The following is a 14,501-nucleotide window of genomic DNA, read 5'->3' as shown; positions in this document are numbered from 1 at the left end:
GGAAACAGGAAACGGGTAAACATCTGACTTTTGATTGGCCGATACATCCACCTCGACCTCGACTGACAAGAGTCAAATCTCCTCCGGTCGCTAGAGGCTGCTGTCACTCAAATGTTGTCTTTGGTTATAATAGAGCATTTACATTAGATAGATAGATAGAAAGATGGATAGAAAGATAGAAAGATGGATAGAAAGATAGATAGATGGATAGATAGATGGATAGATAAATAGAAAAATAGATGGATAGATAGATAGATAGAAAGATAGATGGATAGATGGATAGATAGATAGATGATAGATAGATAGATGGATAGATAGATAGATGGATAGATAGATAGATAGATAGATAGATAGATAGATGGATAGATAGATAGATAGACACTGACGATGTACAAACACACTTCACACACACACTGTTACACACACTCCAACACCTGTGCTAATGAAGCTGAGCTGTAGCACACTCTGTCCTTGAGTCTGTCAATCAAGTGTTCACTAATGGGTCGCTTCACTCCACCGCTACACACACACACACACACACACACACACACACACACACACACACACACACACACACACACACACACAGGAGAGGATGTACAACCCACACACATGCTAAGTGAGACACGTGCAAACACTCAATAACACACACACACACACACACACACTCACAGCTGTACCTTCCTATTGAGAGGAGGATTTCATTGAAAAGGCTGTAATCTGCCCACACACTCTCAACCAGCAGGATAATAAGAGAGGGAGAGGGAGAGAGAGGGAGAGAGAGAGAGAGGGAGAAGGAGAGAGAGGGAGACAGAATAGTGAGATATGAAAATGGAAACATGTAGATGAATAAATAAATAAAAGAGACAAGGAAAGAGATAGAGACAGAGTAAGAATGACAGACATGTTAAGTTAAAGTTATAGTTGGTATTTTGTGTGTTTACATGCTGTAATTGCCTTTTTACTTAGTATTCTACATTCTTTTATAGTTCCCACTGAGCTGGGAAAAGATGTATTGATAATAACCTTGTGTTGTTGCTTTTTGCTCCTGTTTCATGAGGTGGGTGTTATTAGTGTTATTTTATTTGTTTCATTAGCAAGCATCAGTGTCTGCTCCCCATATTTTGCTTGTTAGCTTAGCTCCTGAGCTAGCAAATTAGCCGGTAGATGAACTAGCCTTGGGTTAGCCTTTGAGGAAGATGCCCAGCTGTGCTAAGGATGCTAACAGGAGCGTATGCGTGCCACAGTCATGCACTTGTATGCATCTCTCTGAGTATTTTTGGATTAGCTGGGAGTTAGCTGGGAGTTAGCTGCAGTCAGGCGCTGCCAAGATGGCGACGGAGGAGCAGCTCCCTGAAAACCGCTCTTCAGAAACCTGTGGGTGACGTCATGGAGGCTACAAGCAGGAACAACCAGTGTGACAGCAAAACTCCCAAACATCTCTCTCTGTTCGGAGGTTGTGTGTCTTTGTGTAGGAGACAGTGAGCGAGTGAGAGACAAAAATGACAGAGAGAGAGAGAGAGAGAGAGAGAGATGTTAATGGGTTCTCAATGTAACGACAAGCTCAAGAGCAGCATCTCCCTCTCATGTGGGTCTGCAGGAGAAAGTGAGTGTGAGTGTGTGACGGCTGTGTTGAAACACACACACACACACACACACACAGACAGAATGTGTACAAGCTGTTTGTGCAATGATACGACAGTTTGGGTCGGCCTGCTGGTGTGTTGTCGCACTTTTCCTCCGACACAAAAACATCATCAGGGATCCTGGAGCTTCCAGCCGCCGTCTGTCCTCAGCCCAGGAAAATCAGCACCTTGTCATATTTCAAAACATCTATGAGAATATTTCAAAGATGCTCTTTGCTCTGAAGTAAAACGCTTTTTATTGGTCCTTTAGATCAAAGAGAAAATAAAGATAAAATAATAAATAAATACAAATTCTAACATTTTACTTTCATATTTACATATGTAAAAAAGAGACACTCATGAAGGACCAGTCAGCTTTTTGGTCAAAGTTGAGTGTAACAGTTTTACATCTGCTCGGTAATTCCAGTCAAACCATGAATTATATCCTTACAAAGCTGATGATCAAAAAGGCTGAAGACTGAAAAAAACAACTGTCATAGTAAAATGATGGTGAGAGAGGAACCGACTCAGTCAGGTGGGCAATAACTACACTACACAGAAAGTCAGGTCAAAGGTCATCTTCTTAGCTTTACATTGCATTACATTTACATTCAGTCATTTGGCAGATGCTTTTATCCAAAGCAACTTGCAGGTGAGGGACATGAGTGAAGCTGCAGTGGGAAACCTTGGTGTAAGTGCAACATCTATTTAATAAGTGCAAGGAGACTGTAAAAGAAAGTGTCTCTTTTCCTTCAAATAATTAATGTTTTATTGTTTCTACTGTCACTTTCACCCTCCAGTGATCACAGCACAAATATCAGGAAACACTTCCTGCGGTGTCCTTCAAAATAAAACTTGTTTAAAAAAAAAAAAAAACCTGTTTCTGATCTTTGGTCAGTTGTTGAACTCTGCTGCAGTGTAACAGAGACAGAGACAACTGATACAGACTGTGGAGGACTGTTAGTCAATGCTGAATATCAGATACACTTTAAAACTGGACCATGTTTTCACACAGACCTGTTGGAGATGAGGAGCACTGTTTGAGGTTATTGCTGCTGAAGGAGGTTTAAGTTATTCAATTTCGAGGACCAGGCAGCTGCTCTGATACTGGATCCTGTTCATTTTGTTGTCTTATATGTTCTATTAAAAACAGTGTAAAGAACAGATAATTCAGGTTCAATAATCTACCAAATATATAGTAACTCCGCAGCCCCGCGGTCGACCTTTCTGACAACCTTCTGGGGATTTCAATGACTTATCATGAAACTGCTCCACAGCTGCATCTGAACTGAAACAGAGCTGCTGCAACATCCTGTTGAACACTGTCAGTATCTCACGTTCCACCGCTCACCTCACTCGCTTTAGACAAACCAGGAAACAGTTTGTTCCTGTTCACTAAAGAGACACAGAGTGAAGAAGAGACGATCAGATTCACCTTCAGACCAAACCAACAACTTCCTGTGAGTGAGTCCAGCTACAGGAGAGACAAGAGGAAAACTACAACACTGCTGCTTCAACCTGCTGACGCTCCACACACTGAAGGTGAGTTTGACCAAAACCAGGACTCAGAGTCAAAGTGAACTTCAGTGAAGTCAGTAGAGGGGGGAGGGGAGCCATGACTGACTGGACTTTCTGTCTGCTGTGTTTTCAGCTTCACTCACAGACTAAATGGCTTCCAGATCAGAGGAGGATCTCTGCTGTCCGGTCTGTCGTGAGGTCTTTAGAGATCCTGTTGTTCTGTCATGTAGCCACAGCTTCTGTAAAGACTGTCTGAAGAGCTGGTGGAGAGAGGAACCACAACGACTGTGTCCAGATTGTAAGAGACCTTCAAAGTTTGATCCACCTCGTAACCTGGTGTTAAAGAACCTGTGTGAGTCCTTCTTACAGGAGAGAGATCAGAGATCTTCAGAGGCTCTCTGCAGTCTGCACTCTGAGAAACTCAAACTCTTCTGTCTGGACCATCAGCAGCCAGTGTGTCATATCTGCAGAGATTCAGAAAAACACACCAAGCACAGATTCAGACCCATCGATGAAGCTGCTCGACAACACAAGAAGGAACTTCAGGAAACTCTGGAGCCCTTAAAGGAGAAGTTAAAGGGTTTCAAACAAGTTAAAATGAAGTTGGATCAAACAGCAGAACACATTAAGGTCCAGGCCCGACACACAGAGAGGCAGATTAAGGAGCAGTTTAAGAAGCTTCACCAGTTTCTAGAAGAGGAAGAGGAGGCCAGGATGGCTGCACTGAGGGAGGAAGAGGAGCAGAAGAGTCAGATGATGAAGGAGAAGATGGAGGCTCTGAGCAGAGAGATAGCAGCTCTTTCAGACACAGTCAGAGCCACAGAGGACGAGCTGAGAGCTGAAGACGTCTCATTCCTGCTCAACTACAAGGCTGCAGTGGACAGAGTCCAGCAGCGCCCCCTGCTGGATGATCCCCAGCTGGGCTCAGGAGCTCTGATAGACCAGGCCAAACACCTGGGCAACCTGACCTTCAACATCTGGAGCAAGATGAAGGACATGGTCTCCTACAGTCCTGTGGTTCTGGACCCAAACACTGCTCATCCAGATCTCATCCTGTCTGAAGATCTGACCAGTGTGAGACGAGGAGAGAAACAGCAGCTTCCTGACAATCCAGAGAGGATTGATTCTTACTGGTCTGTCCTGGGCTCTGAGGGTTTTAACTCAGGGACTCACAGCTGGGATGTTGAGGTTGGAGACAATACAGGCTGGATACTGGGTGTGTTAGCAGAGTCTGTGAAGAGGAAGGAAGACAACATAGGGTCTGGATTATGGAGAATAGGATTCTATAGAGATGAATATTCAGCATTGTCACCATCAGATCCAGACACTGTTCTCCGAGTGAAGAAGAAGCTCCAGAGGATCAGAGTGAATCTGGACTGGAACAGAGGAAAACTGTCGTTCTCTGATCCTGATACTAACACACACATACACACCTTCACACACACTTTCACTGAGAAGATGTTTCCATACATTTACACTCAGGGTTTCCTCCCAGTGAAGATGTTTCCTCTGAAGGTCTCTGTGACAGTGGAACAGAGCAGTTAGAGATAAAGAGGATGATTATATTTATAATGTGGTTTATTTCTTAAAGGGAAAAGTCAGTGAATTGAACCAGTTAAACTGCACCTGTCCTCCTGCTGTCTCATTATTCCAAAGCTTCATTTATTTCTCTTTTACTTCTCACTGCTTTTTATTTCCTTTTTCTTCTTCTGCTTTTTCTTTCTGTTGTCGACCTTTTCATAGGTGTAAAATAATTTCACTCATTTTCTGATCTTTAGATTTGTTTTGTTTTTATTGATACTGAGTTATTTTACATTATTGTTAAGTATTTTACTGTTGTGACTTTGTGTGGAGCCATGAACACCAGCAAACTGATGGAGATCCAAATTAAGAAATCACATTGATCAACTGCCTGTTTGATCAGCTCAACAAACTTTATTTTCAATTCTGATCCAGATGATAAAGTTTCAAATATATGAACAATTTTCTCTGATGTGATGAAGCCAAGATGATTCTTTCTGTAAAAGTGTTTTCATTCATTCAACATCCTCTACAACAGCAGCAACAACAACAACTGCTGATTTCAGTGTAAACATGTCAGTTCATCATAAATGCTGAATGTACATTCATTCCTGTTTTTCGTCAACATAATAAAATATCGTCTTGACTTGGTGTCATGTTCTGTTTTTCTGCTTCATGTTTAAACGTCTCCTGTTTCTGTGACAGTTACAGAAAAACAAATACACAATAGTTCATATAAAAAGTGACGACACTCTACAGTTGGACCTACCAGTCATGTTGTTATTGACCACTCCTGTTGTGTTGTCACCACGTGTTGGACTGGACCAGTGGAGCTGGACATGGTTCATATTAGACCTCATTTAATCCTTGTTTTCTTCAAAGAGGAACAGAGCGGCTCTGGAGAGTCTGGAGACGACTAAAGGTTGTCTTCTTAACTTCACTGCTACACAAAAGAGTTTGGGTTGCAGCGAGTTATCTGTATGTATTGAGTGGCTGCTTTTACACAGCTGCTATTTTGGGATGGAGACAGTGTTTCTTACTAAAAAATGAAAAGTAGCCACAGACTAATTTCCTTTGGCTTTCAAATGAGGGTTGGGATAGACATTTTCAGAACAGATATTTATTCTCTATTTCAAGAGTCACCACATCCTTGTTTGTTGATACAAGAAAATCTCTTCCTTTTTTCTCCATATGGCCTCTGATGACTACCATGATGGTACATCATAAAACAGAATTCAAACTCCACCTCTTTGATGACATTGTCTTTGGAGAAGAAAAGGTGAGATTTTGATAGATGCCCCAGAAATAGAACATCCCAAGCAGAAAGAATGGCAGGAGAGAAATCCTTAAGTTGTTGAAGGAAAAATGACTGGTCTGGAAAGCAAGGAGGAGGGTTGAGGAAGAGGAGAAGCAGGATCTGAAGGTTGGCTGGAACCATTTAAAATCCAGGCATGGAAATATGAAGAGAGCAGCATGGATCCATAAAATGCAGGATCAGGGAAAGAGAAGGCACGAGTAAGTTTCTCCTAAGACCTTCAAGTATGCCTGAAATCTGCTGGAGAAGAAGAAATTTTCGAAGCTTGTGAGCAGTACGCAGGAACTGCAGAATCACCTCAAAGAACAACAGCAATAAGAACAGTCCCTTTGGTTCACCAGGGCATTTGCAAATCCAGATGGCCCGACTGCAAGAAATGAAATCTCCATGTAGTCTGGCTGGATTTGACAAAAGCCTTTGGCTCTGTCCCCCACCAGCTCCTGAACTTCATTCTCAATTTCTGTCACATACCACCCTGCATCCAGAAATTCATATCTACCTACTTCAGCAGCTTCTATGTCTGCTACGTAGTCGCTTGATAAAGGCGATGGGTTGCTTGATGTCACTCATCTTGTTCACAGCAGCCTTGGAAATTTTGCTGAGCAGTGGATCAGTGCTGGCAAGGATGAAAATTAAACCAGCCACGTCTTGTAGCATTTCAGTCTGGAAAGGAGCCAGAAATGACAACATCTCTTTCTCTGGGTAGAAGATCCCGCTGTTGGCAGAGCCTCTTTACTGCTGATGTCTGAGACAGTCACATGGGTTCCTCTGTTGTGATGCAGCTCTCTGACTGTCTCGAGAGGATAGACTGAAGCCACCTCCCGGAGAAATGCTTGATGTTGATGTAAAAATTGTGTGAGGTCTCCTCAACAGCAGTACTGAAGATGGACTCAAAAGCCAATAACTACATCTGTTAATAGCTAGGTGTTCCTCTGTGCCTCTCCAATGCAGACCTGCTGGGAAACAACACATAGCAGCTACTACTGAAATTGCTCAACTTGGGCTATAGGTGGGTGGGGGTGTGGGGGTGGGTTTAAGTTCGAGACCCAACTGATCTATTGATGCAGGAAGCCAAGGCACAGGGCACAGATGGAGGCCAGAGCAAGGAATTGACCATGCAATCAACAAACTTTAGTACCAGGAAATAGGCAGGACTGAGGACAGGTGGGGAACAGCTCCCAGCATAAGGTCAAGAGCCACAAAGAGGGAAAGGAAAGAGTTTGTGGTATAAGAAGTGACCAGGATGGAGGATGAAACATATAAGACCATAGCTGTAACCCAACAGCAACAAGGGAGGTGGACAAACTGGGAGTCACCAACAGGACCACCTCTGGTATGGCTCAGAAGAGAACAGCCACCTTTGTGATGCCCAGAACCCCAACTTGCGGCACATTGTTTCAGTGGCTTTGACCCAGGGACAGTATCAGTGGTGTTACGACCGAGTCCTGCCTTAGATTGCAGAGGATTTGGATGCACACGGATTTAAAGGGAACAGGACCAGTCCGTTAACATCTGACAGTGGATACACTTCATCAGGCAAGGAACACAAAACATCAGCCAAAAGGAGTGGTCTGTCCTAACACCTGGGCGTGAGTGGGACAAGAGAGTTGACCTGGGTCAACAGAGAAGTTCCCATTGAAGATCACTATAACTTCCCTATGACCAAGGAAGCAAGGGAGTTTCAAGTTGTGGCTCAGAAGGAAAGATGCAAAGTGGAACAAGAAAAGATTGTAGGATCAGCTCCCGGGAGCAGTAGAGAGATGTTCCTCCTGCTGCCCTGCCACCATGAGATGCCCTTGGATGAAAGGGAGGCTCGGGTGGTGCCATCTGCTTTCATCGAAGGTGGGTCGTTATGGAGGTGGGTGGATTCTTTTATTAATTACAGAACATTACAGCATTTAAAACTTTTAATTTTACATATTTGTAGACAAGAATTTTATAAAAAATTTTAATCCTGCATTTGTGTGATAATGGTCTTAGTTTTGGTTAAACAAATTATAGATGCTGGCCTCCACACACCAGGGGGCGCTGCAGAAAGTGGTTAAAACAATGTTGATGAAGTACACTGCTCATCGACTCAAATATGGAATCTGTGACCATTTTCTGTTAACCACACACACACACACACACACACACACACACACACACACACACAAAATTAATGAAATAAAATGAAACATAAACAGGGTTACACAAGTCCATCACATGATCCAACACACTGGAACTGTAGCCTAAATTTCAAAATAAGAGCAAAATTAATGAACTGTGACTGACTTGCTTTTAGCTAGACCATGGCCACAGAGAATTCTAGTTTCTGATTGGTTGGCAGGTATTTGTTCTGATAAAACAAGCGAACTGAGTCATGTTTTGGTGCTAAATAGCACAAACATCCGAGGGCCTCATTCAAACACCCATGCACCCATTTTTTTGAGCGGGTGCGTTTAAGAGAACAGAAGAGGTGTCCTGACAAACAAGAAGAAGAAGAAAGGTTTAAAGAGAGAGAGAGAGAGAGAGAGAGACGTCAGCTGTGGTTGTTACGATGTCAGTCAAACTATGGGTCATAATAACCTGCTGCACAGACGAGCAGGAGGACTGGAGACATGAGAGTGATACCCATGTGAACGTCTCCCTCAGAAAAGTGACTGAGAGTATTTCCAAGAATGTTGAACCATGGCTTTAATACACACCTGCGGAGGAGGTGGAGTTTCTTAGCTCTGAGAAACATCTGCAGAGCTTCGTCTCAAGCTGTTCAACCTCCACCGATCAGAAGGTAGGGCAGCCAGTATTTGGCCTGGCAGGTGGATTTCAGGGGGAAAAAATAGCTGTCAGCCATTGTTCCCTGTACCTTGCTTTATATACACTAGACTTAATACCCACTGAGGACGGGGTGGACATGTCCCCAAACTGTCCGAACCTCTGACTTTTTTCAGTTTAAACAGTGTCCTCTCCAGATGACGGAGGCTCATCTGAGTCCTCCTCAGTTATTTCTGAACCTTTTCAGATTTTCCCTGGTGACAATGCACAATTTTAATATTGTAATAAAAATGTGCTAAAACCAAAGATGAGCGAGTAAAGCAGAGTGGTGTCTTTCTGAGTACAGCTGCGCTGACTTGTAAACCATTTGCTGTCTCAACGTTTTGTTGGATTTCAGATTATTACTCTAACACTGTAAACCTTTGGAAATACTCAACACTTAATTACGGTCATGTCAGTGAAACATATTTCAATATGAAAAAAAAAAATATGACAAGGAGCGAGAGAGAGAGAGAGAGAGAGAGAGAGAGGGTGAGCGAGCAGTAGTAATTGGTGTGAGGCTGTTTGGGAGGCAGATGAGAGCAGAGTTAACGAGCTCAGCCTCCAGCACCAATTAAACAACAACCTGCAGACGTGGACCGAGGAGAGCTGCTGCAATTAAACACACACACACACACACACACACACACAAACACACACACACACACACACACACATTTAAGGTGAGGTGTGAGGAGGAGGGAGCTGAAGGTTTTTTATTCTGATTCTTCAGTTTCTGACTAATGTTGATCAAACTAGATTAAAAAAACAACATAAATCTGAAACCATGTGAATATCTGAAGCTACATGAGGATGAGGATGTTTTTAGTGCTTCGCCCCATCAAAATAAAACTCACATACTCTGTGTTCTTTTTTGTTTTTTGTTTCTTTTTTTTGCTAAAAAATGATCACAACTTATTTATATAGCACACTCCATGTAAACAACTCTGAAATAAAAGTTCTTCACAAAGTAACACAGTGCTGCTCTCTGATGGTTGTCTACAGTTTGTGTTGACTGTAACATCAGCGTGTTGGTGAACTGCTTGAACCACTGAGGAACCAGATAACTTTAAAAAACACCAGCGAGCATAATTGAATAAAAACAGACCACATCTCACAGACTTTCCCAGACTCAGCCAGGAGACGACGGCTGCTTTATTAAAACCTGTTACAGTGCTACCAGTGAAATAAATCACTGTCTTTCAGTAGGCCTGTTTCTCAGAGGTATGTAATAATAATCCCTAATAATGTAATTCATTACATGAATACAATCTAGACCAGATAAGAGGCAGAAAATGGATGGAAGAAATAACCTTAAAAAAATATTAATTCAAAAGCTATAAGGCAAGTTTATTTAAATCACACCATCAGAAACAATTCAAAGTGCTTTACAGAGATAATGACATTAAAATAGCACCTGAAAACAATAAAAACAAGTGTGAATAAATTAAAATATATAAAGAACTTACATCAATATAATATAATATGGAAATGTTGAAATGTTTTATTGACTTTGATCCAGTTTGAAGTCTTGGTGGTTTTCAGCTCCGCATCTGAACCCGATGAAGGATTTTAGATCTGAAGTTATCAGAGAAACAAGCTGAGGAAAGTTAGACAGCTCAGCTCCAGCCAATCAGAGACGTCCTGTGTCACTGAAGAGTGTCGACCAATCACTGACTTTAACTGTGAAACAGTTTGATTCAGTGTTTTTACTGGTTCTGATCAGCTGATCTGTTTGTTGTGGAGAGGAGGAGACTCTGTGGAGAATTCAGCTCCAGGTCAAAACCTCCTGAACCACTGACACTGAAGGATCCAGACTAGGAGGAGACTACAACTCCCATGATCCCGCACTTGACTGAGAGACCCCTGGAGGCAGAAGCTAGACTGTGCCTTCAAGTTCATATCATATCATATTGAGCTGACAGTGCACACTGGATCCTGGACTTCAGCACCGACACAGCACAAACATGTTGCTCCTTCATGCAGAAACACCAGTGTGGGCCTTTAATCTTTCTTGTTCATCGGACATTTTATTTACTACTACACCGTATTTGATGTGCATTGTGAGCACATGGTGTTCAGACTGATGATCTGTCTGCGTCAGTGACCCTCCCTCTGACCTGAGCACGACTCAGCGCTCTAATTATTACTGCTGCTGTGTTACTTTGGATAAAGGCGTGTGTGTGTGTGTGTGTGTGTGTGAAACGATAAGGGCCTCTGGGAAAGATAACAGTTATTATCACTCTCCCCCCCCAACACACACACACACACACACACACACACACACACACACAGGTCAATTTACAGCTAGAAACTGTAGACTTGCTTGTGTCCCAGCGGGCTCTATTACTGTGTGTGTTGGGCCGTGGACTGATGGTCTACACACAGACCAACACTCACACACACACACACACACACAACATGGGCATTGTGGGCACAGAGGTGGGTAATCAGCGTGCAAACACAAAGACGCTGGCAAGCAAGAAAACATGCAGACTCTCATGCAAACATGCTGTAATATGTGTACACTGTCTGACAAACAACACGTGTGTGTGTCTGTGTGTGTGTGTGTGTGTGTTTGTGTCTGTGTATGATAGCAGAGGTGAGTAAACAATCATAAAACACTCATACACAAACACACAAATTCAAACACACATGTAAACCAGTAAAATAAAACTGCACACACACACACACACACACACACACACACGCTGTAAATGAGGCTGTTCTTTATTCACACCAGCTTCCACATAACAAACATGTTTTCTCATCACGCCGCTCGGCATCATGGGATGTCACTCAACCTCACCGATGACCTGCCTCCTCGCTGACTCCTCCAATCACTGGATGCTGATTTCAGAGAGAAACATCAGGTGAAGCTTTATTTTGAAAACACGATGACAAGTGGCAAGAGAGTGAGGAGCGTTTTCATGACGGTTCATCGTTCTGTCTGAGGAGGGAAAGAAGTCTTTAATAAACAACAGAGGTGAGTCAGCTGACCTCCACACCCCTTTCATATGACACTCATTATTTTCATTTTTAAAGCGCCCTCCATCCACACTCTGTGGCTGAGTTTCTGACTGCACCACTAGGAATCACTGAAGTCTCACTTTCCCACTGGCTGCACAGAGGGAGATCCTTCTCCAGGCCCGGCACAGACACGTTGCTGCATCACAAAAAGTTGTTGTTCACACAGCGAGAAAGTTGTGAGGCCGATGTGGTGAGTGTGGCGAGGACAGAGCAGGAGAGACAGAGCCGGTCCGTGTTTGTGGGCAGGTCTATGGAGAGATGAGGTGCAGGTGTTGGCTGGTGCAGTCAGGTGATGTGGAAAGGTGTGGACAGGCAGGTCCAATGAACTTTCATCTGTTTGGTTCCATTTGAACTCGACTCAGGGTCATAGGTTTGGTTTCAGACCCATGAAATCCAAATACAGAAATACACAAATAATAACAAACTTTATTTATATACAGACTGATCTGCTCCACTGTCGTCATCTTGGCAGTGCCTGACTCCGCCCCTAACTCCTGGCTGATCCAAAAATGGTCAAAGAGGTGTCGAGTGGAGACTTTGCTGCATGCTTGTTTGTAGCAAGCGTATACTCGCCCACCTGTCAGTCAAAGAGGCCACGCCCTCAATTCTCCATAACTTTAGTCCTAAAATGTAAAAAGGTGAGTTGTATAAATTCAGCCGTACAGGTGTCATGAAGGAGGAAATTATCTCTAGAGACCAGAACAGTTTTTGTACCAGGCTGTAAACATGTTTATTTCAATTTAATTTCAATTCAGTTTTATGCGTATAGCACCAAATCATAATCTACATCATCTCGAGGCTCTTCACAGGGTCAGAGCTGAGTTTATTATAGAGGAAAACTGTTCCCACAAAGAGCAGCACTTTGCGACGGGGGGAGGGGGGAAGAGAGGGTAAAAGAGAGTATATACTATAGGTAATGGTGTTATCAATAATGATAATAAATAACAGTGGTAATAACAGTAACAATGAGTGGTGGTTGTGGTATTTCTGCTGTAAAGTCGGACATTAACATGGGAGTCTATGGGACTGACTCCCTGCTGGAGCCAGACTCTGGTGGTCATTAGAGGAACTGCAGCTCTCAGCTCTTCACTGCTGATGCTTCATGTTTCAGGCCATGACTTTAACCAAGTTTTCCTAAATGCAGCCAGTAAACCAACCCAAACTTCAATAAGCTTAACCAGGTGTTTACTATTGTAACCATGACGATGAGTTGTATCATTGATATCATTGACTTGTTGGGATTTTTATAATAGAAGATATGAACGATCACTACTACCTCTCCCGCTGTGTATAAGTGAAACACATATTCATGCAGGTTGGTTTGGTAACCATGGTAACACATATGTAGGGGAGTGTGGGGGTTTCATTCTGCTTCTACCTGGTTGAACTGGATCATTTTAGGATGTGCTGGTGTTTGTTGTTCATGTTTCTCCTTTATCATATTCTTCATCATCATTTTCATTAATATTAAGTATGGTGAAATCTGTGTGTGTGTGTGTGTGTGTGTGTGTGTGTGTGTGTGTGTGTGTGTGTGTGTTAGTGTGTGTCTGTGCGCACGTTGTTGATAACGGACTGTAGCAACTTGTTCCCAGCCTGCTAATGATCACTGTCTGACACACACACACACACACACACACACACACACACACACACACACACACACACACACACCAGTATCCCTAAACAAACAGCAACATCAACAGCAGTGACAAGGCATCTCTAATTATTTTCCCTCTCTGACAAACAACTTTAATTGGCTGTTTGTGTGTGTGTGAGTGTGTGTGTGTGTGTGTGTGTGTGTGTGTGTGTGTGTGTGTGTGTGTGTGTGTGTGTGTGTGTGTGTGTGTGTGTTTCATCCGTTACTCATACTCAGTCTCCCCCTATCTCCAATAATCTTTATTGAAACAAAAATTGAAATTTAATGTAAATTTTCTTTATTTAAATTTAAACTTGAGGGAAAATCATAAAATTCAATCAATAAAATAAAATAAATGTAAATTATAAAATAAATAATCAAATTTTTTTTTTATTTGTAAATTTCAATAACTGAGATTTGTGTATTCAATTTTATTATCATGTATTTAAGACTTGCATGTCCTATGTTATTAGTTTTGGAATTTCATTGTGTTTAGTGTTATTGTAATTTTATGATTTACTGTATGCAGTTATCAAACATGATCCTGATGGATGTACAGATAACATTCACTGGATTACTGTGACACTGAAGAAAAGTATTGCCTTCTTTGGTTTTCTTAAGTCATATCTAAACTTGGAGAACCCTCCTGCTCATTACAAACCCTTAATATGATGACAAAGGCAAATTAAATAAATAATCAAAATTCTATATTTAGAGGATAATTGTGAACATTTCACCAATTACAGAGAACAAGCCTACTGCAAAGGAACAGTATGGCTAAAAATCCTCCCCTTCTCAACGTCCTTTTTTCCCTTTATAAAAAAACAATATTTTCATTACTTTTGGTTCTGATGTAATTGAGATATTGTAATTGTATTTTGTATCGTATGTAAAGTAAGGTAACACTTCCACATGTATAAGTCATTATGTATGTGTCCATGACAAATGTCAGCAACAAGATGACGTTATAGTATAACAACAAATTTGTAAAATAAATCATGATATTGACAAAATTTCAGTTTAGATTTTGTGATTTATTTTTCATTATTATTCTATTATTATG

The 14,501-nt window shown here is 42.0% G+C and overlaps 1 protein-coding gene across 1 annotated transcript; it reads left to right on the top strand.

Moving 5' to 3' along the window:
- Window positions 1-1,778: 1,778 nt before the first annotated feature.
- LOC139633381 (nuclear factor 7, brain-like) lies at window positions 1,779-5,314 on the top strand. The gene is made up of 2 exons (XM_071499025.1): window positions 1,779-3,167; window positions 3,277-5,314. The coding sequence occupies exon 2, from the start codon at window positions 3,294-3,296 to the stop codon at window positions 4,686-4,688; it is 1,395 nt and encodes a 464-aa protein (XP_071355126.1). The 5' UTR covers window positions 1,779-3,167; window positions 3,277-3,293; the 3' UTR covers window positions 4,689-5,314.
- Window positions 5,315-14,501: the final 9,187 nt, after the last annotated feature.

The sequence above is a fragment of the Trachinotus anak genome, unplaced genomic scaffold (assembly GCF_046630095.1).
Source record: "Trachinotus anak isolate AG129_WGS33_773 ecotype Australia unplaced genomic scaffold, CSIRO_AGI_Tana_v1 ptg000015l, whole genome shotgun sequence".
In the NCBI taxonomy this organism is placed as follows: domain Eukaryota; kingdom Metazoa; phylum Chordata; class Actinopteri; order Carangiformes; family Carangidae; genus Trachinotus; species Trachinotus anak.
Note: the sequence above shows the minus strand (reverse complement) of the source record. Positions and strands in the feature narration are given on the sequence as shown.

Coding starts and splice junctions, on each gene's coding strand:
- LOC139633381 (XM_071499025.1), top strand. CDS start 3,294: ATGGCTTCCAGATCAGAGGAGGATCTCTGCTGTCCGGTCTGTCGTGAG.